The following is a 26,416-nucleotide window of genomic DNA, read 5'->3' as shown; positions in this document are numbered from 1 at the left end:
AACGGAAGTGCTTGTTAATGATTAAAAATCATTACGTTGAACTGAACCGTCAAAGTTAAGTCATCCGTCAAATTGTTAACTAAAACCGGATTTGATTTCTGAGTTTAACATATTCAAGAAGTCTATATGCAAACAAGAGAAGATATTTCTGAAACTCTACTTTCGTATTGTGCTGAGAATAAACCACTTTCTGAAGCGTTTGAAATATATGTATTAGTCAACCAAGGACCTCTAGGGTCCTTGCAGGATACTGCACCTATATTCCAATGGATTTCATATGAGATCAGACAGGAGACGGACTGGACCAGAAATCGTCCCAGTCATTTTTAACAAACCTGCCTATTTTTAATCGAGGCACACATTATTAGCTAAATAACGGTACATTTGCGCAAAAACACCAATTTAGACATGCCCGCTTGGCTAAAGATGGACCTGCCCATCGGGCATTTACCCAAATTTACCTATGGCCAGTCAGTTTCTGAGCTCAAACAAAGATAAGGGAAACAGGAAAACAGAACACATAAAACAGTGTCGTTTCCACTTTTAATGACAGTTGAAATGAAGACTCAAGCAGCAAAGGTCTGCTGAAACATTCTGCAGATGACAAGGCACTGCCCAGTACTGTAAGAGTTACAATATTCATCCTTGTTTTAATTCTGGCTGGTGGCTTCCAGTCATTCATATAATTTACTGAGAAAAGGCTAGAGGGACACTTACAATCTGTAAGACATCCATCTTTTTACACATAACTTGTTTTATTAAAAAATCCAAATGACAAAATAAATCTTTCAAGGCAGGTCTTCGAATCATATTGCTTCAAATGCCATATAATACAAGATTTAGCAAAAGATTGATATACAAAAAGAAACTCCTAATCATGGCAGCTACTAGTGTGCATGGCTATACATCATAGCAGATACACTTGGTCTATAAAGAGTCATTCAAATGGACTTAATCAAATCTTACGTAAAAGCAATACTGCTGGGGGTTTCCAAACAAAGATGTCCTTCTCTTAGAAAGACAACCATCTATTTAAATGCTTAAAATTAGAATTTAAAAAATGCTAATTTAAATACAGTTTGATGTTCTCTTCATTTGCTGAAAATGCTTAACGGGTCCACCTCAAAACAAACAGACCTGCTCTGAAACAATGACACCCAAATAGTGACCAACCATAATGTAATTCAAATTGCAGCTGTCCTGCATCGAGTTGTTATTTAGTTCATTTTCAGTTTAAAACAGTGTGAGGAATGAATCAATTAAAAATAACTACTAAAGGATAATCAATAAAACATCCTCCATCTATAATAAAATTGATCACTTTAAACTGTTCTATTAAATATCTCCCTTATTACCTGTTGCACTTATTTCATTGCTTGTAATGTAATTTGTGCACCATTATTCAAATACATTGTGCTGTACTTTTTTTTTGTTTCTCTTTGATATGTATACTGGTCTTGTTTGGGTAGAAGGCACTGTAGCTTGTGTAAGGCAGTGTCTGCAGTCTAGAATGAATGGACCAAGTATGACACCGCTGTGGGGCCTATAGCAGTTGCAAACAAGATGCATCACATGCACTCAAACTCGTCTATACGCTGCTTGGTGTTGCCCGACCGAATCTGCCGGAGGGTCTTGTACTTGTCCCGTCCCGCTTTCACGTTATCTGCGTGGATGATGTCATTTGCGGTTTTCTTGGTCTCATCTCGAGCGATGGCCAACTCTGAGCTCAAAGCCTGGTAGAGGAAAGATAACATTATGGCCATGTCTCACTACGGCACACACAACAACACAGGCATAACATGATACATTTCTAAGCCCCATTCTTGTGATCTCTACACTTTCATAAACAGTGATACAACCCCTATAAACATCTGTCTCCAGTGCTGGGGGGGATTTGATGTGGGCAGCAGCCACAGTCGGTCACTCACCTGCAGGTGTTGCTGTACACGCTCGTTCTTCTCGGCTTCGGTCATGCGCTCCTCCTCGCTGCGGTCTTTGTGGGAGATACCGCCTGTGAACTCGGCGCTGGCCTGGTCGCTGGTCTCGTCGTTCTCGTCATGCTCGTTCTCGGCCTGCATAGGCTCCTGTATGTGGGACGCCATGATTTTGCTCTTCAGCTCCTCTTTGGTCTTCTCCAGGTCCTCCTGTACCATGCAGGCCTAAGGGGGGCAGCCACTCATGTTAATGACTCATGGTATGAACTGATTCAGGAGAAGGAATATCAATAGGTTATGTGATACATAAAAAACGGGTGAACTTCAGGTGAACTACAGTGTCAGCTATCGGGTTTAGCCGAGTTCAGTATAATATCCATAAAGGATTTTGTTTCACCATAGCACAGTGTTGGCCAGTGTTTCACCTGTCTGGTTCTGTTTCCCCCAGCAGAAGGAATACACTATATATAAAGAAGTATGTGGACACTCCTTCAAATGAGTGGATTCTGCTATTTCAGTGCACCTGTTGCTGACAGGTGTATAAAATTGAGCACACAGCCATGTAATTTCCACAGACAAACATTGGCAGCAGAATGGCCTTACTGAGTAGTTCAGTGACTTTCAACGTGGCACCGTCATAGGATGCCACCTTTCCAATAAGTCAGTTTGTTACATTTCTGCCCTGCTAGTGCTGCCCCGGTCAACTGTAAGTGCTGTTATTGTGAAGTGGAAAGGTCTAGGAGCAACAACGGCTCAGCCGCTAAGTGGTAGGCCACACAAGCTCACAGATCGGGACCTCCGAGGGCTGAAGCATGTAGAGTGTAAAAATCGTCTGTCCTCGATAAGAACACTCACTACTGAGTTCCAAACTGCCCCTGGAAGCAACGTCAGCACAATAACTGTTCTTCGGGAGCTTAATGAAATAGGTTTCCATGGCCGAGCAGCCGCACACAAGCCTAAGATCACTATGCGCAATGCCAAAGCATTGGCTGGAGTGGTTTAATGCTTGCTGCCATTGGACTCTGGAGCAGTGGAAACGAGTTTTCTGGAGTGATGAATCACACTTCACCATCTGGCAGTCAGACAGACAAATCTGTGTTTGGCGGATGCCAGGAGAACGCTACCTGCCCCAATACATAGTGACAACTGTAAAGTTTGTGGAGGACGAATAATTCCAGTTTCAACTGTTCTGCCTTATTATTATTCGACCATGCTGGTCATTTATGAACATTTGAACATCTTGGCCATGTTCTGTTATAATCTCCACCCGGCACAGCCAGAAGAGGACTGGCCACCCCACATAGCCTGGTTCCTCTCTAGGTTTCTTCCTAGGTTTTGGCCTTTCTAGGGAGTTTTACCTAGGCACCGTGCTTCTACACCTGCATTGCTTGCTGTTTGGGATTTTAGGCTGGGTTTCTGTACAGCACTTTGAGATATCAGCTGATGTACGAAGGGCTATAATATAAATAAATAAATTAGATTTGATTTGATAATGGTCTGGGGCTGTTTTTCATGGTTTGGGCTAGGACCCTTAGTTCCAGTGAAGGGAAATCTTAACGCTACAGCATACAATTACATTCTAGACGATTCTGTGCTTCCAACTTTGTGGCAACAGTTTGGGGAATGACCTTTCCTGTTTCAGCATTACAATGCCCCCATGCACAAAGCGAGGTCCATACAGAAATGGTTTGTCGAGATCGGTGTGGAAGAACTTGACTGGCTTGCACAGAGCCCTGACCTCAACCCCAGCGAACACCTTTGGGATGAATTGGAACGCCGACTGCGAGCCAGGCCTAATCGCCCAACATCAGTGCCCGACCTCACTAATGCTCTTATGGCTGAATGGAAGCAAGTCGCCGCAGCAACGATCCAACATCTAGTGGAAAGCCTTCCCAGAAGAGTGGAGGCTGTTATAGCAGCAAATGGAGGACCAACTACATATTAATAACCATGATTTTGGAATGAGATGTTCGACGAGCAGATGTCCACATACTTTTGGTCATGTAGTGTATCTATACCTCTATAATGACCTCTATAAGATTATACAGTTATACAGTCCAACATATACATTAATATCCTGTGTGACAGTATGGTGCACCAATCAGCTCATAAATCTTTCAGATTAAAATGGGGGAGGGGGAGGTAGATCTAGACAGCACAATCACACAACATTTGGGACCTGCCATTTAGATTAGCATTCTTTCAAATGTGAAAATAGGTCAAATATAACAATGGGGTGAGAGAAATCCTCCCAGGCAAACAGGATTTCCCTAGTGTAAAGACAGAGAGAAACCATCCCTTCCAGCCAGGCCCACAGCTTGAGTCACCATGCACACAGGGGGAAAGAAGAGGAGGGGCCCCTCCAATGGAGCAATTCCCTCCACCAGAGGGCTCAGACGTGCCAATAGCGTTTACTGGATGATTGTATTTAGCACCTTCTGAACAGAGTCTCTCATCTATGATGTAGAATCGTGTGATTTTTTGGGTCAGTCAGACGATTACAGCGGGTGTTCCCTTAAACACAGCACACTGGACAATCAGAGACAAACGCTAGATCCACATTCGGTGCTGTGCGCACACACTGCACCGATTGTCGTTCTGCTGTTCATCTGCTGTTCGTTTGCAGTTCGTTCGGCAAGGTGTGTTTTAAGGACCATCCCTGCCGGTAGGCGTCTCTAACTGCCATCATTTTGCACTCATTTTGCAAATTACGACTGGCACTCTGTTCAGAGATGCTAAGTACTCTCGGCTGACAAAAGCTACCAGTGTGTCCGTGCCTGAAGTATGGTCTCTTAAAACAAACAGTGTCCAACTGCTATAACTTCAGAACAGCATATCAGAGCTATGGTTACTTTGTTCTAATGGATGAATTACTGCAACATTGGATGTAGTTAATGACACATGGGGACTAAACCATTTGAGAAGGTGGGGGAGGTCAGAGAGAATGAGGAGAGCAGTAGCTGAGACTACACCTTCTGTTGCCACTGCGTTGCCTCATCCTCCTTCCTCTGCTTGGCGTCCTCCAGTAGGGAGATCTTTGAGGTTAGCTCAGCCAGTTCCGTGGCCTGTGGGAAAAATAGGTTATTTTCACTTTCTTTCTTAGCTATCATGATAATACATGTTTCAAACAATTATTTATTTGTTTTATTCCAAAAAATTAACTACAGTAATTAACAATCATCACATTACTCAGTAGCTCATCACTCTGTAGCACAATGCTACATGCTGACACTGCGTGTGCTGTTGATGAATGTGTGTAATATGTGGGTAACTCGCCAAGTGTTCCTGGTTTTTCATCTGGTTCTCAGACTGCTGGAGCAGGGCAGTCTTGGCCTCCTCAGCCATCCTGCGCTCCTTCTCCAGACGCTCCGCCTCCTCCTGAGCACGCTTCCTCTCATGCTCCAATTCCAGAGCCTTCCGCGTCTGTTCCTCCAACTCTGCACACACACAGTAATGATGATAATAGACAGAATGGACTACGTGTACTGTAGCTTTCATTAAGTCTCTCTTGTAAAATGGAATTTCTCTCAACAAGACTAACTTCCTTAAATAAAGGTTACATTAGGTCTTACAGTGCTTTACAGTGTGTTGGTTGTATTTAGACAATAATCAATAATAAGCTATGAACAATCACTCTTTTATAAGACTCTAAGCTTTAAGAGAAAAGATAATAGGTTTTCTCTTATTTATTCATACTACAGTTAATAGGGGGTTTCCAACCTTGCTGAGCTTTTTTCGTCTGTTCCTCAATCTGTTTCAGTTTCTCCATAAGATCCTCCTTCTCCTTTTCAATCTTTTCCTTTTCTTTTTCAGCAAGTTCTCTCTTCTTCTTTTCGTTCTCCAGCAGTGCCCTGGTGGACAGAGGCCGTAGAGTAAACAGGGAGATAGAAGGGAGGGAACATGGACAATTTCCTAACATTTTCAAGCCTTCTTTATCAGACAATAGGCCAACCTAAACATTAGCTAAAGAGATCTGTCAATGTTCTGATGGCTACTGAAGTTAGAGGGACTTTAGTAAGAAGAAGTAATCATGTCTGGCCAGTGGCCACTATTTTCCACCCACAACAGACTGCTGTGATTTTAATGTTAGAAATTATCAATTGATGCTCTTTATGTTCAGCTTTCTTTTTGAGCATTACTGTTGGGCAGATACAAGGACGATACAAAGACAGAGGCTGGAGTAACCACGGGTCTCTGAAGTCTTGAAATGGTCTTGTAAGCAGTAACTACAGTGCGGTGGTGGTGATACTGACCTCTCCATCTTCTTGTGGTTCTTTTCCTCTCTGGCCTGGGCCTTCATCTGCTGTACCTCAATGGTGTCTGGTTTGCGGCGACGCATATACAGCTCATGATTGCCCATGCAGAGTGCCAGGATGCGTTTGTTGATACGCAGTCGTGGAGCATAGAATACAAAGTCCTAGGAAAGAAAGTATGTGTGAGTACCAGTAATCTTTCAAAAAAAAATAATTATGGCAACAATAATAATTTCTCTCCCTAGTGAATACTTTATAACTTTATCAAATCAAAGTTTATACAGTTTAGCAGATGCAAGTAGATGCAGTAGAAAGGAAAGGAAGTTAAAGGTAGTTTTGCATATGCTAGCATATCTGTAGACTTCCCGTTGTTGCGCTAACGCTAGTTAGCATTGGCTCGCTAAACTACCTCTAACTTCCTTCATACTGCACACATAGACATAAAATGAGTATCCACGAGTTCATCTGACTCTGGGCGCATCTGACTCTGCCATAATCTCACAGTATTCCATTAACCATGAGTACAGAGAGGGCATTGGTGGTACATACTGGTGCTTTCTTGTCAATGGGTTTGATAACAAACTTCTTGTCATTGAAGGAAATATTCCTGATTTCACTCCATGGGAATCCAATTTTAGGTGTCATCCTGTTGAGGCAAAAATGTGATATCAACACATTGATATTTGCGTTCTCATTTACACTTCATCACAATCATAAAACTACCATTGGACCAGAGTTTGTACGGCATATGTATAACAGCTTTCAGTCCCATATGTGTGAGTACCCCTGTTGAGTACATTTCTACATGAGTCACTCACTTATCATTCTGTTCGTAAATGTTGAGTCCCAGGGCGTCCACTCCTAACCATAGCTCTGATCCTTTCTTGTTCTTGATGCTGAAGTAGTTGACACCGTACATCTCCAGGTCCTGAGCAATCTTCAGGTACTCCATCATTGAGTCCTCTCTGTGTGGGTATAACAAATCAAGTCATTAAGCACAGAAGAAACACAAGCCGTTAAGTTATTAAAATACTACCAGCAAAGTAGCTGCCAAAATAATTCTCAATAAGAGCTGATTGTCAAGATGCTTCAAAATCACAGCATATGCTTTCACATACTCAAGCTCTGAGTGCAAATCTATTCACTCTATGAGAGAAGCTAAAGCAATTTTCCACATGGTATGTTGTACTGTAAAGAGAGATATAGAACTTTCAATTGAAACCAACAGCTGCAGATTTTTTTTTAGGCCAGGAACAACAGCACTAGGAGGGGTAAGTAATGTGTGTGTCTGTGTGTGTGTTTCACTACCTGAGCATGCCCTTGTGTTCCTCATGCCACACCTGGATCCTCTCCTCCCACTGCTCCTTGTTGAGCTTGTGCTGGTCCAGGACTCTAAAAAGATAACATTACATTACACCATTAAAACATGACACCATCAAAAACTGTAGGCCATCATAGACTGTTTAAGGTAAAGAGAGTATGGAGGTCCAATCAAAAGGTGTTATGTAAACTCTAGAGATGGTGGAGGCCTTACCTCTGAGGCAACAGTTTGTCACTGGACAGGTATCCTGTTGAGTGGATGTCCTTGTTGTAGTCAGCATACTTGGCCTGCACGGCGTAGGAGGCCAGCAGCACAGCAGTCTCCGGGGGGCAGTAAATGTCATCGTTGAGGATCCCCTCCTTCACCTGCAAGAAGAACAGCCTCTGGGTGGCCTCCTGGATCAGCTCCTCTGACACATCCTCAGGGAAGAACTTTCCGCGGAACTTGAACAGTAGTGGGCTTTCCTTCCTCACATCCTGGGCAGTCACCTAGGGTCAGGGGTCATACAGCTGAGTAGAGGCACCAGGAGCAGTTTCTCTTATACCTACACTCTTAGAATTAGTGGTGACTAGAGGAACTCCAGAGATCCTAAAGGAACCCCTGGAGTTCCTCAAAGAACCATTGCTAGTCAATGGTTCATATTTGCACCTTCGGTTAGTTGAGGGGTTCTTGGAGGAACCATTATGGATTCAATGTAGCAACAGGTTCCTGGATAAACCCTGGAGTGGAGGCGTGGCTTAGTAGGGGTGTGGCTTTAAGATTTTTTGGGCTATCCGTTAGAGTAAATGTCATTCCTGTTAATGTGATGACAATACAACAGAAAAGATTAAGGTTGAACACTGACAGTTTTATAGCTTCAATGAGGCTAACACAGATGTATGAGTTCCTTAAGAGCCTATGCAAATCCGAAAGATAGAATAGTTTCCACTGTATTACTGTATGTAATCAGCAATGTTAATATCATTAATATTATATTAGAATATGTAATATGCATAAATATTCAAGGAACATTTTAATATGCAGTGTACAAACTTAAGACGATGAACAGGAATGACATTTACGCTAACGGGTGACCAAAAACAACTATCTGAAAGCAACGACTACAATAAGCCACGCCTCCAATCTGATAGGCTGCCACCGCTACAATATATTATCAAAAAGGTTAAGGTTTGACCTTTACACAGGGGTTCCTTGAGGAACCTTTTTCAACTGGAAATGTTCCGCCGGTGTGGCAACCCAAAAAGTTTTTCCGGGCACATTTACTTTTAAGAGTGTAAGGTAGCATAGAAGCCTTGTTCACTATATCCTTGTTCAAATGGAGGCACTCACCTTCTTATTAAGCTTGAGCCAGGTTGAGAAACCTTTTGTATCCTGGTACTGCAGTCCGAAGAACCACACCTCCCGCAGTCCGATTGTCTTCACAACCTTAGAGCACAATTTTTTTTTAATGTAAGCTAGCTCTCAACAGGGGTTAATTGTGTTAAATTGTCTGTGAAAACAGTGTTATGCAACATTCTTGTTTCATGTCAGATTTTAATTTACTGTTGGTAATGGTGCATGATGGTTGAGTCATTAATTGAAAAGAATATGACGATCTAATAGTCTTTAGTTTAGTCTTTCTTTAGACTTATATTAAAGCACTTTCACTGAAGTATGAATACAGAATCATCTTCGCTTAGTGCATAGATATTCTACTTATCTTTTACATTTTATATTTCATTTTCAGTTTCAAACGAACACTGTATCAAATAACCATTGCTAAGCTAAACCTAACACCCAAAATAATACAGTTGGCAGCCATTTCCTAAGAGTAATTGCATGGACCTACGTGTAGAAGAGCAGTTTAAACTTTTTCAACATAACTTAACTCTTCATCTTCTACCCTAGACATTGGTACTCTTTTTTTGTTATATGAGTAGATCATCTCTCTCTCACACACACAAACAAACAGAGGCTTTAGATCCAATATGCTAACTTGTGAAAGGCACCCATTTTATGTATTACGACAATCATAACCAGATTGAAATAAGAATTAAGTCACATATTAAACTTAGTGCTTCAGCATTGTTGCCCGATACAGCTCTCTTTCTGATTGCCTGAGTAAAAATAGAGGGGAAACTCTGTAATCTTATCTAATGGTTGTGGAGTGAGTCATCCACTCCCCTGCCCAGAATGCCCACTACATCAAATGCCACTTAGAGGGGTCTGTGGCTGTCCTGACACAGATATGTCTGGACAGCAAAGTCCACATTAAGTTTAAAAATTCAGAATAATAAAAGTAATAGAAACAAATAAAAAATATATGTGTGATTATGAGCATTAAGTGAGATAGGGACAGCAGCCAAAATACAATTGGTGATGGAGTGACTCTGCTAAAACGATAGAGACGTAATCTTAGGCCGGGCTGACCTGCCATACAGCCATGGCAAGTTTGTGTCTAAGAGAGCCACTTTAACACTGGTGTGACCAAAACGGCTTGCCAAGCACCAACCTCTCCTCTCTCCTCTCCTCACACAGACAGGCATCGTAGAACAGCTTGAGACAGCTAGGGACTGATGACCACTCATGGAGGAGACACATCTGCTGTGTAAATAGCCTTGGGGAGGAGTTGGTGGGGGTTTTTCCCATATAGAAGACAGTGTTTAAACACACTACCACTGCCTGCAAATCATCCAGTTCTACACAGTCATCTGATTTGATTGAGCCGCCCTTGAGTTGAAATGGGTTAGCTTAGGGTGGGTAGGGAGTTTAATGGCAAATCCAAAGCACCGCTACAACGTGTAATATTTTACAGCGAACACGTTCCTCCACTACCCTTTCCTCCACGTGAGGCTACAATAAGTCGAGTTTCCCCAGGAGGCTGTGAAGCCAGCTGTAGCCTATTGCATGATTCTGTTTATGAGTCGGTTATTACAAAATGTGAAACAATGCTGTGTATGTTAACTATTGCTTGATTGTGTTTATGAGTCTGTTATTAAATGTGTATGTTCACTGCTTTTCATTAAATCATGTAAAGTACCAGTCAAAAGTTCAGACACACCAACTCATTTAAGGGTTTTTCTTAATTTTTTACTATTTTCTACATTGTAGAATAATAATGAATACATCAAAACCATGAAATAACCCATATGGGATCATGTAGTAACCAAAAAAGTGTGAAACAAATCAAAATATATTTGAGATTTGAGATTCTTCAAAGTTGCCACCCTTTGCCTTGATAGTAAATAGTAAACATAAAGAAAAACCTGGGATGAGTAGGTGTCCAAACTTTTGACTGGTACTGTAGATATAAATACATATATAATAACAAATCTTCAGGAGCCACCCAAAAATGTTTTGCTCTCGGGCCTATGCCATAGCGAACAGCTTGACTCAATGAGAAGAACAGCGAGAGAGTGAGAGTTCCTAGAAAAATAAACCATTCACTCCAGTCCCACAACTGGGCTTCCATTCCCCAGCTTTCAATTTAGACTGATTAGCATTAGAAGAAAAGCACCACAAGAACATGTCATTTGCCACCGAGGAGGCAAAACCGTTAGCATGTTTCAGCAGAGCAAGCATTGTTCTTACCTGGTCGAAGAGTTGCTTTCCCGTTGTGTTGGGCTGGATGGCAAACTCCAACTCTGCATCCATCGTGGTAACTCGCACACTAATCTGTTGAAGAAACCAAAATTAGTTAGTACGCTGTTACTGACAACCAGTGAATTCCATTTTTTAAAAGTTACATGTGTCGTCGGTGTACCTAATTTACAACAAATGTGATTATCGAGCTAGATGCCTCTGAGAATTCGAGATTGAGAATCAATAGCATGTTGGAGCAGACTACATTGATTAGAGACTGTTAGAGTTACTTACTTATGATTTATGCTAATAAATATATACATGTATGTACATTTACAGTGCCTTGCGAAAGTATTCGGCCCCCTTGAGCTTTGCGACCTTTTGCCACATTTCAGGCTTCAAACATAAATATATAAAACTGTATTTTTTTGTGAAGAATCAACAACAAGTGGGACACAATCATGAAGTGGAACGACATTTATTGGATATTTCAAACTTTTTTAACAAATCAAAAACTGAAAAATTGGGCGTGCAAAATTATTCAGCCCCTTTACTTTCAGTGCAGCAAACTCTCTCCAGAAGTTCAGTGAGGATCTCTGAATGATCCAATGTTGACCTAAATGACTAATGATGATAAATACAATCCACCTGTGTGTAATCAAGTCTCCGTATAAATGCACCTGCACTGTGATAGTCTCAGAGGTCCGTTAAAAGCGCAGAGAGCATCATGAAGAACAAGGAACACACCAGGCAGGTCCGAGATACTGTTGTGAAGAAGTTTAAAGCCGGATTTGGATACAAAAAGATTTCCCAAGCTTTAAACATCCCAAGGAGCACTGTGCAAGCGATAATATTGAAATGGAAGGCGTATCAGACCACTGCAAATCTACCAAGACCTGGCCGTCCCTCTAAACTTTCAGCTCATACAAGGAGAAGACTGATCAGAGATGCAGCCAAGAGGCTACGTTTGGCGTTATGTTTGGCGTAAAAGCAACACAGCACATCACCCTGAACACACCATCCCCACTGTCAAACATGGTGGTGGCAGCATCATGGTTTGGGCCTGCTTTTCTTCAGCAGGGACAAGGAAGATGGTTAAAATTGATGGGAAGATGGATGGAGCCAAATACAGGACCATTCTGGAAGAAAACCTGATGGAGTCTGCAAAAGCCCTGAGACTGGGGCGGAGATTTGTCTTCCAACAAGACAATGATCCAAAACATAAAGCAAAATCTACAATGGAATGGTTCAAAAATAAACATATCCAGGTGTTAGAATGGCCAAGTCAAAGTCCAGACCTGAATCTAATCGAGAATCTGTGGAAAGAACTGAAAACTGCTGTTCACAAATGCTCTCCATCCAACCTCACTGAGCTCGAGCTGTTTTTCAAGGAGGAATGGGAAAAAATGTCAGTCTCTCGATGTGCAAAACTGATAGAGACATACCCCAAGCGACTTACAGCTGTAATCGCAGCAAAAGGTGGCACTACAAAGTATTAACTTAAGGGGGCTGAATAATTTTGCACGTCCAATTTTTCAGTTTTTGATTTGTTAAAAAAGTTTGAAATATCCAATAAATGTCGTTCCACTTCATGATTGTGTCCCACTTGTTGTTGATTCTTCACAAAAAAATACAGTTTTATATCTTTATGTTTGAAGCCTGAAATGTGGCAAAAGGTCGCAAAGTTCAAGGGGGCTGAATACTTTCGCAAGGCACTGTATATGCTAAATTTAGTTTTGGGATTGGTCAAAGGGGAATAGGCCTCATAAGCATTAGAATGAACCCTCATTCTATGACCGGAAGCAGTAGAGTTTCACAGCAGGGTAGGAGTGCACCTACATGACAACTTGGGCCAGGCATATGAGCACACTAACTTGGCAAAATCTTTATTTGATTAAACATTTTGGCAGTGTAATTTATAATTGTCTACATCTCATGAAAGATTTATGGTTATAGCAGGGTGGACACACATACTTTCAGAAAAAAATGGTGCTCATGAGGGTTGTCAGATATGTTTAATCCAAAATGTCAGTGGTTTGTAAACTGATAACTACTGAACATATTACCAAAGAGCAGGCAGCAAAGGCATCATAGTGCGTTAGGTTCCAAATACTGCTTTCATCAGGCGGTAAGCAAAAGCCATAATACAACAATTTAGGCAGACATTCAACTAGTTTTTCTAGACAGTTGGGTTGCTTCCGGCAATGTTCCAATGCTCCAGTGCCATTGCCTAGCTTACGTTGTTCCCAGGTCTGGGATATCTGAGACTAACACTCAACCATTACTTTTTTCAAAGCAGTGTGAAACATTTTTGTCTTTATTTGAGAGCTGTTGCATGTCCATACTACTCAATTAAATTGTCTTTGGGTATACTCCTTTAAGACGTAATACAGTGGGGCAAAAAAGTATTTAGTCAGCCACCAATTGTGCAAGTTCTCCCACTTAAAAAGATGAGAGAGGCCTGTAATTTTCATCATAGGTACACTTCAACTATGACAGACAAAATTAGAAAAAAATTATAGAAAATCACATTGTGGGATTTTTAATGAATTTATTTGCAAATTATGGTGGAAAATAAGTATTTGGTCACCTACAAACAAGCAATATTTCTGGCTCTCACAGACCTGTAACTTCTTCTTTAAGAGGCTCCTCTGTCCTCCACTCGTTACCTGTATTAATGGCACCTGTTTGAACTTGTTATCAGTATAAAAGACACCTGTCCACAACCTCAAACAGTCACACTCCAAACTCCACTATGGCCAAGACAAAGAGCTGTCAAAGGACACCAGAAACAAAATTGTATACCTGCACCAGGCTGGGAAGACTGAATCTGCAATAGGTAAGCAGCTTGGTTTGAAGAAATCAACTGTGGGAGCATTTATTAGGAAATGGAAGACATACAAGACCACAGATAATCTCCCTCGATCTGGGGCTCCACGCAAGATCTCACCCCATGGGGTCAAAATGATCACAAGAACGGTGAGCAGCAATCCCAGAACCACACGGGGGAACCTAATGAATGACCTGCAGAGAGCTGGGACCAAAGTAACAGCTGGGACCAAAGCCTACCATCAGTAACACACTACGCCGCTGGGGACTCAAATCCTGCAGTGCCAGACGTGTCCCCCTGCTTAAGCCAGTACATGTCCAGGGCGTCTGAAGTTTGCTAGAGAGCATTTGGATGATCCAGAAGAAGATTGGGAGAATGTCATATGGTCAGATGAAACCAAAATATAACTTTTTGGTAAAAACTCAACTCGTCGTGTTTGGAAGACAAAGAATGCTGAGTTGCATCCAAAGAACACCATACCTACTGTGAAGCATGGGGGTGGAAACATCATGCTTTGGGGCTGTTTTTCTGCAAAGGGACCAGGACGACTGATCCGTGTAAAGGAAAGAATGAATGGGGCCATGCATCGTGAGATTTTGAGTGAAAACCTCCTTCCATCAGCAAGGGCATTGAAGATGAAACGTGGCTGGGTCTTTCAGCATGACAATGATCCCAAACACACCGCCCGGGCAACGAAGGAGTGGCTTCGTAAGAAGCATTTCAAGGTCCTGGAGTGGCCTAGCCAGTCTCCAGAGCTCAACCCCATAGAAAATCTTTGGAGGGAGTTGAAAGTCCGTGTTGCCCAGCAACAGCACCAAAACATCACTGCTCTAGAGGAGATCTGCATGGAGGAATGGGCCAAAATACCAGCAACAGTGTGTGAAAAACTTGTGAAGACTTACAGAAAACGTTTGACCTCTGTCATTGCCAACAAAGAGTATATAACAAAGTATTAAGATAAACATTTGTTATTGACCAAATACTTATTTTCCACCATAATTTACAAATAAATAAATTAAAAACCCTACAATGTGATTTTTTTTTCTCATTTTGTCTGTCATAGTTGAAGTGTACCTATGATGAAAATTATCATCTTTTTAAGTGGGAGAACTTGCACAATTGGTGGCTGACTAAATACTTTTTTGCCCCACTGTATGCATGTTCATTTCAACTCCCTTACTCACTAGAGAGGGGAGGGTGGGGCAGACAATTACAATGTTTCAAAGATGTACAATGTGGGAGAGAGGCCATTTTCCGTGCCTGGTACAGATGATTGCACAAGGGGAGGTGCTTAGACTAAAAATGATTGATCAGCCTCAAACCCTGGAAAAAACAATTGCAGGAAACCCGCTGAGGGAGACAGTGCACCAATTCCTGCCACAATGAGGTATTATTAGCTTATATTGGAAAAAGAGGCACACTGACTTCACAGAAACCAAAGGGGAAATAAATATGTTTATCTCAATGATGCGATAAAACTTGTCCACTACACTAACAGAATTTTAAACAGAATTTAATCGGAGTAGATTTGACACAGAAATAAAAACAGTTACTATACTAATACTGTGTCAAATTAAATAGTTTTGCATCTGGCAATAGTGATGAGTATATCTCTCTAAATGTAGCAGAATGACTTTGGGGGTTTTAGCATGCTAAGTGAACATGTTGTCCCCCAGCTCACTCTCTCTCTCTACCGAGCTGCTTCACTACAGGAAGTAACCACATCCTCTGGTAGCTGGGCCTCGCAAAGCGAGGGTGGCCCGCCCAACATGGAGCTCACTGACACTACATCCTGTAATGCATCACATTGCTGCTTGCCTGCCTTTCTCTCAGAGTTAACGTGTGCTCAGTGATTGCACCAGCACAATTTCTCTTTTTGATTTCTTAACATCCACACACACGTGCATGCAAAAAAGACTTGTAGCTCTCTATCGCACTGTTTTGCCCTCATATGACATTTACTGTAGGCCTATGCCTAATTATGATAAAAAGTTGCTCTTAGACTGTTCTAGTGACACGAAAATAACGCGATCATTTTGTAATTGCAAGTTCTGCCATTTTTGTAATTACAAAAGTGGAATTAGGAAAAGTGGCCTTATTTCTAGAATGATTTATATAACAGCAGGCATACAAAACCTGATGAGCTAGCCATCATGGATACCTCAGTCTTTAGACCACAACATCTTGGCCCAACACTCAAAGCAGTTTTACAGCCAGTATGAATTAGAAACAAATGGAATATGCCCATAAAAGGAATGCAACAAATGTGTGTATGCTGCCTGCCTCGTGGTATACAAGCTTCCGCCTGCTGTGCACCCTAAACATATTTTCCATCCCACGCTGTGAGTGATTAATAAAGCTATATTGACATGGCTCCATGTTCTGTCCTCTCAGAGATGACATGAGTGGGTGTGTGTGTGGGGTGGGGGGGGGATAACTGAGCAGGGCTGAGGCCCACGCCTGAGCTGAGCCACAATGGCATGCTTTATTTCCCAGCTGTGTGGCTGATTAGGGCTGCGTTCTTTCCCCTTTGTGTCAGCAGGCCCCATTTGCTGGTCAGTCCACTTGTCACCCTGCCACTTCCTGTCATCACCGGCAGCACAGAGCAGACTGGAGTGGCTGGACTGATGTGGCCCACAGAGTAGAGGGCTGTAGAGTAGAGCTGTGACTGGACCGAGGCCTGTAGGAGCAGGAGCTAACTACTATGAACATTAACCTCATTTAAGCTTCACAAATGACCCAGACACATCCAGCCATCTACAAGTAATTAGTACAAACATTTAACATGGTTGGTTCTCAAACAAATTCTATGCCACTCAACAGTGCATAGTTGAGTTCCTTGTTTTCTTAAAATGTATGACTAAACAAGATCTGAACACATCTCAAAGGTGTTATCTAATGTTGTAGGGGAGAGATTAATAAATAAATGAAATATTTCACACAAAATGAAGGCCCAGTTTTCTAGGGAGTGGTTAGCTGAATGTTTAATTTCCTCTTTCCATGTTCCGGCAACTTCTACCAGTGAAATTAAGCTTTATGTGCACTTGCAGGCTATACCGATAACTTAGGTTTGTAAACAAGTTAGGGCCTATATCTGTCTATTGCCATTGTCACGCTTCCCAATAACCAACCAAAAATCGTTGCTCAACATAAAAAGGTAACTAACAAATGAGTCATTGACAAACAAAACAAAACCAGGTGGGGGTTTAAAATGGGTTCTGAAAGGCATTCACTGAATGCTGACCAATCAACCTCGACTAGGGTCTTAAATATACACCCACAATGGATGCTCCCGTAGATTTGCTTGATAAACTAAAAGAAAAGAACACACGCCAACTTAGGTTAGGGAGTGAAAATAAACATCAATCAAACGGAATGGCAAAAAAATAAAATGTCGCATTAAACTTAAAGCAGGAGTGTTAAACAGCAGTCTAGCTCTTCCAACATCTCTCGTGCCAGCTGGAACACTGGCTTTGCAGCTTTTAAATATCACCTGTGCCAGCTGACCAACAAGGATGATTCCAATCAGGGCAAGCCACAAACTTGAAGTCGAAATCCCAAAGCCTATAACATCTTCCCCCTTAAGACAACAAATATATACCAGGTATTTAATGGACAAGTTTGCTCACCACCAACAGAAAAAAACTCCCATTTCACAACAAGATCAACTTAAATGCGACACTACTTTAATGAATCGCCTTCTCTAATATAAACACGGTATTTGCTGCCAGTCTATTGTACAAGACAAAACAGGCACAAAAAAATGCTATATTATATTTTTCATATTTGTAAATATATATATATATATATATAATAGCTGCCTAAAACTCAAAAGTTCATCCCATTGGGACAAGCCCAACCAAACCAAACCAAACCAAACAATGCCACTTAATATAATGTTTACATACCCTACATTACTCATCTCATATGTATTTCTATATACTGTACTCTATATCATCTAATGCATCTTTATGTAATACATGTAATACTAGCCACTTTAAACTATGCCACTTTTTTTACATACCCCACATTACTCATCTCATATACTGTACTCGATACCATCTACTGCATCTTGCCTATGCCGTTCTGTACCATCACTCATTCATATATCTTTATGTACATATTCTTTATCCCTTTACACTTGTGTGTATAAGGTAGTAGTTTTGGAATTGTTAGGTTAGAATACTCGTTCGTTATTACTGCATTGGCGGAACTAGAAGCACAAGCATTTCGCTACACTCACATTAACATCTGCTAACCATGTGTATGTGACAAATAAAATTTGATTTGATTTGGATTTGGCACAACCTTCCCTCCAGCCAAATCGTTGCCCAAAATGAAAGAGACCCTCTTCACCAGTAGGCTAGGCCTCACTCCAACGATAACGGACCCAGTAACAAGAACCGACTCGAGTTCCACATTATACAAAGGAACTTCCATGCAACCCATCTTCATGCCTTGAACAAACACACTGTAACAAGTTGCTCAAGTGTCAGACAAAGGCAAAACACCCTCCAAATATAAAAGGTTGGACTGCCCCAGTGTCTCGCAGAAGACGGGCTGCCCAACCTTTTATTTTGGAGGGTGTTTTGTCTTTGTCTGACACTTCAGCAACTGGTTACACATACAGTATAATCCAAAACCTTGTTTAGGCGATAAACCAGTCCCAGCCAGAGACGGGCTGGAGTGATCCCACAAAAAGAAACAGTTTTTCTCTCTTTTTTCTGTTTCAACTTAGGACAGAGACAATGTGTCCTTTGTCACGGCAGTAGTGACAAACTGGCAGATACAAAGCACAAGTTTTCTGCCTTGTCTTTGGGCACTGCAGAAAATACATAAACCTCACAGAGGGAGGTGACTTCTCTAGATTGCTTTTTGTGTAGGAATAACTACTGGGCGCTTTGTTTGTGTAGGAATAACTACTGGGTGCTTTTTGTGTAGGAATAACTACTGGGTGCTTTGTTTGTGTAGGAATAACTACTGGGTGCTTTGTTTGTGTAGGAATAACTACTGGGTGCTTTGTTTGTGTAGGAATAACTACTGGGCGCTTTGTTTGTGAAGGTAGTTTTATGTGTCAACACAAACTCATCTGCAAGGACTGCATCTTTCTCAAGAGTGAGATCCTTGTGCTCATAAATGTAGGTAGCAACCCTTTCGTGAAGGCAATTCTTGAACTACTTGAGTGGTAGGAGTGCCTTTAACTCTTGAAGGACCTTGACCTCTTGAGAACAACACCACTGATCAAAAAGACATGCTGGTTCCCTTGAGAATTAAACATGGCTTTTTAATGTCTCTCGTAATTTACTGAACTGTTGTCTGTATGCCTCTGGGACCAACTCATAAGCCAGAAGGATAGCAGCTTTAACAGTGTCATAATCTGAACTCTGATCAAGAGATAAAGCACCGTACACTTTCAGAGATTGCGCAGCCATTCTAGCGACGTGGCAATCCACTCATAGTAGAATATACATCCACCTCCTTTTCCTTGAAAGGTGGTACAAGCCAACCAAGATCAAACTCTGTTGAGGGTGGAGGATCATGGCCTGACTTGATTGTGAGGGCATCCACTTCTGGTGCTGCTTTGGTGGCCAACAGTTCTATCTGTTTTAACTGAATGGTGTGCTCGAACTCTAATCTCTGTTGCTTCAATCTTGCCTTTAGTTCTACCTCTCACAGTTGCACCTCTACGGGGTCTATTCCACCATCCGTAGGACCCTTCTCATCATCCTCCCTCTCCACGAGGATTTCCTCTTCCACTAAAACAGTAGTGATTAACTCTTTGACTAGTGCTTTTGAATCGGCAGTTGCCACTATCACATAATGCTTTGCAATGATGAGCAGATTCTCTTTTGTACATTTTATCCAGTACCTCCCAAGTAGGGTTCCCCACAAATGCTTGCAAATAAAAGTCCATATTTATTTTTATTTACAGTGTGAGTTTTTATGCAACTTTCCACTGATTTCACCAATTTTATAACCCATCTGAGTGGTTGTCAGTGACAAACCCTCAAACAAAAGTGCATTTTGAAAACTCAAATATATGGGCACAGTAACACTTCAGAGGTGAGTGACTACCATACTCATAGGAAACAATGATCCTTCCTGGCTGAGCCCCCATTTTGTTAAGTTCCCCAATAACCAATCAAAAATCATCGCTCAACATGAAAAGGGAACTAACAAATTAATCACTCACAAATAAACCGACACCAAGTGGGGTTTTAAAATGGATTCTGAAAGGTATCCATGGGGGTACCTACTGAATGCTGGCCAAGCAAACTCGAGTCTTAACACACACACACCATGTACACCCACTAGGTTTGCCTCATGCCAACTGGCACATAGGCTCTGCAGCGCTAAAATATCCCCTGTGCCAGCACAGGTGAAACTTAAACATGTTTAACAAGACAACAGGTGCAGCTCATCCAATCTGGGAAAGCCACACCCAAACAGAACCAACCTCGAAAACGAAGTAGATCAAAACCCCAAAGCCTTTAACACCATAGCTATTCCTTTTATGGTTTACTCTATGAACTGAGCCACACCACAAATGTGAGTTGAAACTAACTGCAGTGGCTGTGAGTTGAATCTAATTTCAGTGACTAAGATTTGTTAAACGACACTAATTTACAAGATCTAGTAAGACATTGAGAGTAGATTTGCATGTAAGTCCCACATTGTTCCTCTGTCACCATGTTAAACATTTATTTGCATCACTGTTTTGATGAATCCCCGAAATCAATGGTTCCCAAACAGGAGTACTAGGACCCATGGGGTTACTTGGCCTATCTACAGAAGGTACTTGAGAAGACTCGTGACCATAGGCTTACTGGTAAAATGCACATGAGGGGGTTCTTCAGGCAGACCAAAATGTTGTTGCTGGTACAGTTACTGAAAAAGGTTGGGAACCAGTGCCCTAAATCATACCACTTTTATATTTTCTCTAAACACTATGCTTTATTTTCCCAGTCAACCAAACGAACTGCTTAACATGACATAGCCTACTGATTAGACATTATTTCATTGTGTAATTCAGGCCTACAGGTCCTTGGCTACCAGTCAAGGGTTGTTAAGAAGTGCCTTTTCTGGGTAAAAATAGTTCATCTCACACAGGGAAAAAAAAACTACGAATGGGCAGTTCTGCCTGGTAAGGGTGTGTATCGCATGGCTAGAGCTCAGAACACTTCTCACACACTATTATTAGAACAGCAGCAAAACATCACTCTCAGTAACAGGACCAATGATAGTTTTGTGGCTGATTCCTCACAAAACATGAACAAAATGTAATACATAGACGAGTACCTTGTAGGAAGGCTATCAACCTAGGGGTGGCAGGTAGCCTAGTGGTTAGAGTGTTGTACTAGGAACCGGAAGGTTACAAGATTAAATCCCCAAGCGATCCGTCGTTAACCTAGACTATCATTGAAAAAAAAGAATTTGTTCTTAACTGACTTGCCTAGTCAAATAAAGGTAAAAACATTTTTTTTAAACATTTTTTAACTGAACAGATTGTTTGATTTCCTTCAGTTCTGTTGTCACATTCTGAGATTGACTTGCAAGGCTTCAGCGGTGTATTTGATCTGTGCATGTGCCAGCAGCGCAAGACTCTCTCTATGCGAGTGAGGTGAGTTTGAAAAAACTGAAAGTATGCATTTTAGAAATAAATAGGCTTCCCCAAAATAGCGTGGTAGATTAAAAAAATAAGTTAAAAAAAAATAAGTTATTTATCAAAATCCCACCCCAAGCCTGATTTCAGATATATCATGTAAACAAGACCATTAGGGAAATCGTTATTCTTGCACAGCATGTACAAGTTTAAATCGAACTATTATATTATTCTGACTATTTACACTAATCGTATTATTGTGTACATACAATGCCGGCAGTGTTACTATTGGTCAGTCATCGGGATCGGCTCGTAACATCAGCCACACTACACGATGAAGGCAAAACGTTTACTTAAATCGGCAGACCTAGACCATGCCACACTGAACGAGCGAAGACATCCAACAATTGTTTCCGACATAAGAATTTGCCCACGCCGTGGAAATTTTGTCTGGGACAGCAAAATCGTGGCATAAGACGGCTAAAATTGTACAGTCTACAAAGGCCCAAGCCTCCTTTAATAAGACTCTATAATGTTTCATTTGTATGTGCTACAAAATCACAATGTTAATGTTTCCATTCTTTCTTGGGAACATTCAATGCCTTTTCTGTCTTGTAAAGGGCGTTGGGTCATACTGAGGAGCAAACAAAGCTATAAACAAATCTTAGCTATAGACTGTATTTCAGTAAAGTACGCAAATTATTATAAACTGGGACACCAATCACTGGGGAAAAGGAAGTGACATTTTCCACTTTCCAAATTCTCTTTCCAAAATGTTGGAATGTCTCCTTCAACTGCATCCCCTCAAGACATCTGATTGAAATACACTTTGAAAGGGATTTAAAAATCATAAATATGTGGAAATCAGGAACTGATGGATAATTCTTATACTATGTTGTTAGATTGTTGATCATACATACTTTTATCTGTTTTGGGGGTGAATGTTAACCATTCACAAACATATTCACATACACAAATGGAATACAATCAATTAGAAAAGTATTCATAGTATGTTTTTAGGTCAAAATCATGAACAGGAAGATTAGAGCCACAGGCACTAATGTAGAACGAAAAGCTCTCTCTGGGTTTAATTCTGAGAATGAGGTTAGCCTCAAACTGCTAATGCTACTCTCCGTAGAGCCAAAATGTTATAAACTTCCACTGTAGACAGTTTTTCAGAATCAATATAAGAATTTCAATTATGTTGATATTTGTTCAGATTGAATGTGTTTGCGAGTCTTATATTAGTTTCAAGTTAGTTAAACTCACTGTACTATGACTTGCCCTTTTTCAAATCAGGTTCATGAATCGCAGATAATGCAAGGTAATTTGTCATTCAAACACCTTAAAGCAACCACTTATCAGTACAAATTCATACGGTCGTTATCACAATCATTACTGTTCACTTACCAACGTAGTAATAGTGCAGTGATTTATGTTAACCTAGGGTGAGATCCTATGTAAAAAATTAATAAAGTTCTGTTTTTAACAAACCTCATCTAAAACAACTCAAAAACACACCAAAACAACAACAAAAGACAACTCACTGGTTGGTTTTCTGCAGCCAGAGAGATGTTTCAGAGCTGCTGCACAGTTACCCTCCATTTACGGGCTGAAGCCCCCAAAGGTTCGCATAATTTCTGCCTTTCATACACTCTACCACCGGTAGCTTAGTTTATTACAAATTGTTAATCTCAGCTCTGCTATGTGCGTTTACAGAGCTGCTTAATCCCCTTCTTACATACCACTGGACTTTCCACTTCACTTGGTTCTATTATTTGTTGTTTGTGAAGAACTAAGGATTTTCAATTATACTCATGCCAATATAGTATTTCACTTCACTGGACAGTAGTAAGTAGAAATTGCTGTTGATTAGAATATCGTAGTTCTGAAGGAAAGCAACATCACTGAATAACACATTTATTAGTGATGTGTAGAGTTCTAGAGTCTAAAGGTACATCTGAAATAAAATTAACCAGACTGCAAGTACCTTTTTAGTGATGAGAGGGTCTTATGAATATAATAAAATGGATTGATGTAAAATAGCATATCATAACATATGTATTATGACATTATCTGGGAAATGAGACAGGAGTCAATTTGGTGTGTGACATGGGGTGGCCTGTAGAAGTGCTTAAAAACCTAGATGGTGAAACACTGGCTGAGGGACGTGCAATTGCGCAGGACGGAGAAGGGGGAGTCTGTGCTGTGAAACACCAAATAAGGCTTTCAGTGGCAGCGTCAAGAGATTGCAGGCCAGGAAATGGCTCAAAAGTAACTGACGCAATCTTAGAAACCTTGAGTCACTAGATTACAGTTCCTTGGGAAGCTGTAAAATTGCCAAAAGAAGCACAGCCAAAGCCTACACTAATGGTAGGGGGACACATGGATGACTGCTGTGAAAAGACATGTTAATACATAATTACAGATTAAAATAAATACAACTATAATCTTCTCATGCGTTCACAATTGATTCTTAATAGCTAAATGTCACAATACTGCACATTATTTTACTGTCATTACCTGGGGTGCATTTGATCACAGTGACTGATTAAGCAAAACATATTTTTCAAATCATCATGTCTGACATCCTGACCTAAAATATGATGCTATACAGAGTGTTTTATTCATTGTTCCTAATTTGGAGTAAATACTTGATTAAGATACGTAGAAATCAAATAAATTACAAATGCAATGCTATTTAACATCAATAGAACTGATCCAGTGGATTCTACATTCAACTGTTGGGTGGCAGGTAGCCTAGTGTTTAGAGCGTTCAACTATTAGAAACCGGAAGGTTGCAAGTTCGAATCCCTGGAGGTGACAGGGTAAAAAAAAATTGTCCTGTCCCTGAACTAGGTTGTCATTGAAAATAAGAATGTGTTATTTTAACTGACTTGCCTAGGTAAATAAAGGTCAAATATAATAAATATAGCAAATATCTAAATCACGCAGGCCTGGTAATATTCTAGGCTAAGGTTTGCCATAGATCAAACTACAAGAACCTACATTTCTAGATACTGTACCTCCTAGAATAGCCTATACTTTGATAGAGCACAATGCAAGTGATCTAACCTCCATCACTCAATAGCAGGCCTATAGGACAGGATAAAATGGGAGTCCACTGTTGAAGAGTGCATAGGCTAGCTATTGTACTACGGGGTACCACAAAGACAAACACAACGTCATTGAATGGGCCATGGGAACCTCCGGTAGGCCTACAGCAAACAAAATCAACACTAATAGGCCACATTGATATGAATTGGGCCCGGTGACGCGTTAATGTTGTCTAGAGACTACATTTGAACAACATTTAAAATGTCTGACATAATTATTCATGAATATGGATCGAGTTGATATGAACCCAAAGCTGGTCTATTCAACTTCTTGAACGTTCATTCAAAAGCCAATCACGTTCCAAGGAACAGGGGATTGCCGATGGCGCATAGCTTGACACAAAATAACGGTTCATAGGATAGACACAAACCTAGGGTAGCCTAACAAAAAATAACGTTGGGCAACATTGTATCAATTCCTTGTAATTCGTAATAAAAACAAGTTTAGGGGATGCTGGAGAAAAAAATATAGGCTACAGCGTCCTGCCCTATATGAAATACATGTTTTAAAATACACTTTTCATTCATTTGAGGGGCGCTAAACCTTTTCTGAACCTATATGGCTCTACATAGGCTATACAACGTCAGACACATTCAGTAGCCCAATTGAGTTAAATCTGCCAAATATATGCTTTCGAAGAATTATAGGATATCAATTTTATAGCCTGTTATGGGCTAAATTATCTTTCTCGACCAAACAAGACAACAAGTTGGAAAGCTACATTTTGACCAGAGATAGCGTTTTATATAATGTCTTATTTCTATGTAAACATCAGTGTTTTAAAGCTGGTCCCACACACGAATAAAGGCTACTCACCGTCTTCGGCATTTTCGCAGTTATCTGTCCTTAGTCACTGATGTCAGGAATTGGATGGTAGCAACAATGGAGTCAACAAAAACTTGTGTCCATTAGATAAAGTGCACAATCTGAAAATCGTCTGTCAACTTCAGTTAAACTTTGATTTCAAACTTTTCAAACTGCTCGTATTTTCCTATTTTCTTTGTATCGCCTCAAAGTGGTGATCCAGAGCTTAATTTCCTGCTAACGGCACGGTGACTGGAAAACCACACCCAGCCCAATGAAGACATACTAAAATGAGTTTTTCAGCAGACTCCGCCTGTATTCTCAATGACCCGTTATTCCTTTGTCAAGCTCCAGTTGAACGTGAGCAGCTAAACTAAATTCCTGGACTTTAAATTTAAGCCCGGATACCCCACAAGGTTCCGATATAAGTAATTTCCCGTATACCATAAGTATATAGCTAGCGACATTTGATTTTACTCCAGTTTTTCAATCTAAGATATAATACCATTTTGAGGGTAACACACTGTTTGGGACAGACGCACCGGATAGGGTGGTTAGGCATATTTGATAAAAAAATTTTGCCATTGCATATTATTTTCAACAAACACCTAGTCAGAACTATATTTTATAGGCTAATGGATCGAATAAATATAAAGCAGATTTATTTTTCCAATCAATTATTGAACCTCAGACGAGTTTTTTCTAATGACACGGTCTGACACCCCCATATGACACAACTTCCAATCAATACAATAATCACCATTTCATATGATGTGCATTTTGTGTACGCAAATGCATCATTGATATCCATTCAAAAGGAATCCAGACAGAAATAGCCTCATTCCACTTCCCCTGACCCATGGACAACCTATATATGTACCTGTATATAGACAGCTACTGAAATAATTACAGAAATGGGATAGGCCAAGGTCCACTATAAAGGCCTGTCACGATGCATACAAATATAAGCCACATTTCGATACCAGTAAGCTA

General features: G+C 40.7%; 1 protein-coding gene across 1 annotated transcript; it reads right to left on the bottom strand.

Annotated features, from left to right (window-relative positions):
* Positions 1-526: 526 nt before the first annotated feature.
* Positions 527-25,711, bottom strand: LOC115105735 (moesin). The gene is made up of 13 exons (XM_029628068.2): positions 25,436-25,711; positions 11,079-11,162; positions 8,838-8,933; positions 7,722-7,996; positions 7,496-7,579; positions 7,006-7,152; positions 6,737-6,833; positions 6,188-6,351; positions 5,655-5,785; positions 5,211-5,371; positions 4,907-4,999; positions 1,929-2,159; positions 527-1,733 (listed from the first exon to the last, which is right to left on the bottom strand). The coding sequence occupies exons 1-13, from the start codon at positions 25,445-25,447 to the stop codon at positions 1,569-1,571; spliced, it is 1,740 nt and encodes a 579-aa protein (XP_029483928.2). The 5' UTR covers positions 25,448-25,711; the 3' UTR covers positions 527-1,568.
* Between the last annotated feature and the right edge of the window lie 705 nt (positions 25,712-26,416).

This window comes from Oncorhynchus nerka, linkage group LG22 (assembly GCF_034236695.1).
Source record: "Oncorhynchus nerka isolate Pitt River linkage group LG22, Oner_Uvic_2.0, whole genome shotgun sequence".
Taxonomy (NCBI): domain Eukaryota; kingdom Metazoa; phylum Chordata; class Actinopteri; order Salmoniformes; family Salmonidae; genus Oncorhynchus; species Oncorhynchus nerka.
This window is presented reverse-complemented; position numbering and strand designations above follow the sequence as displayed.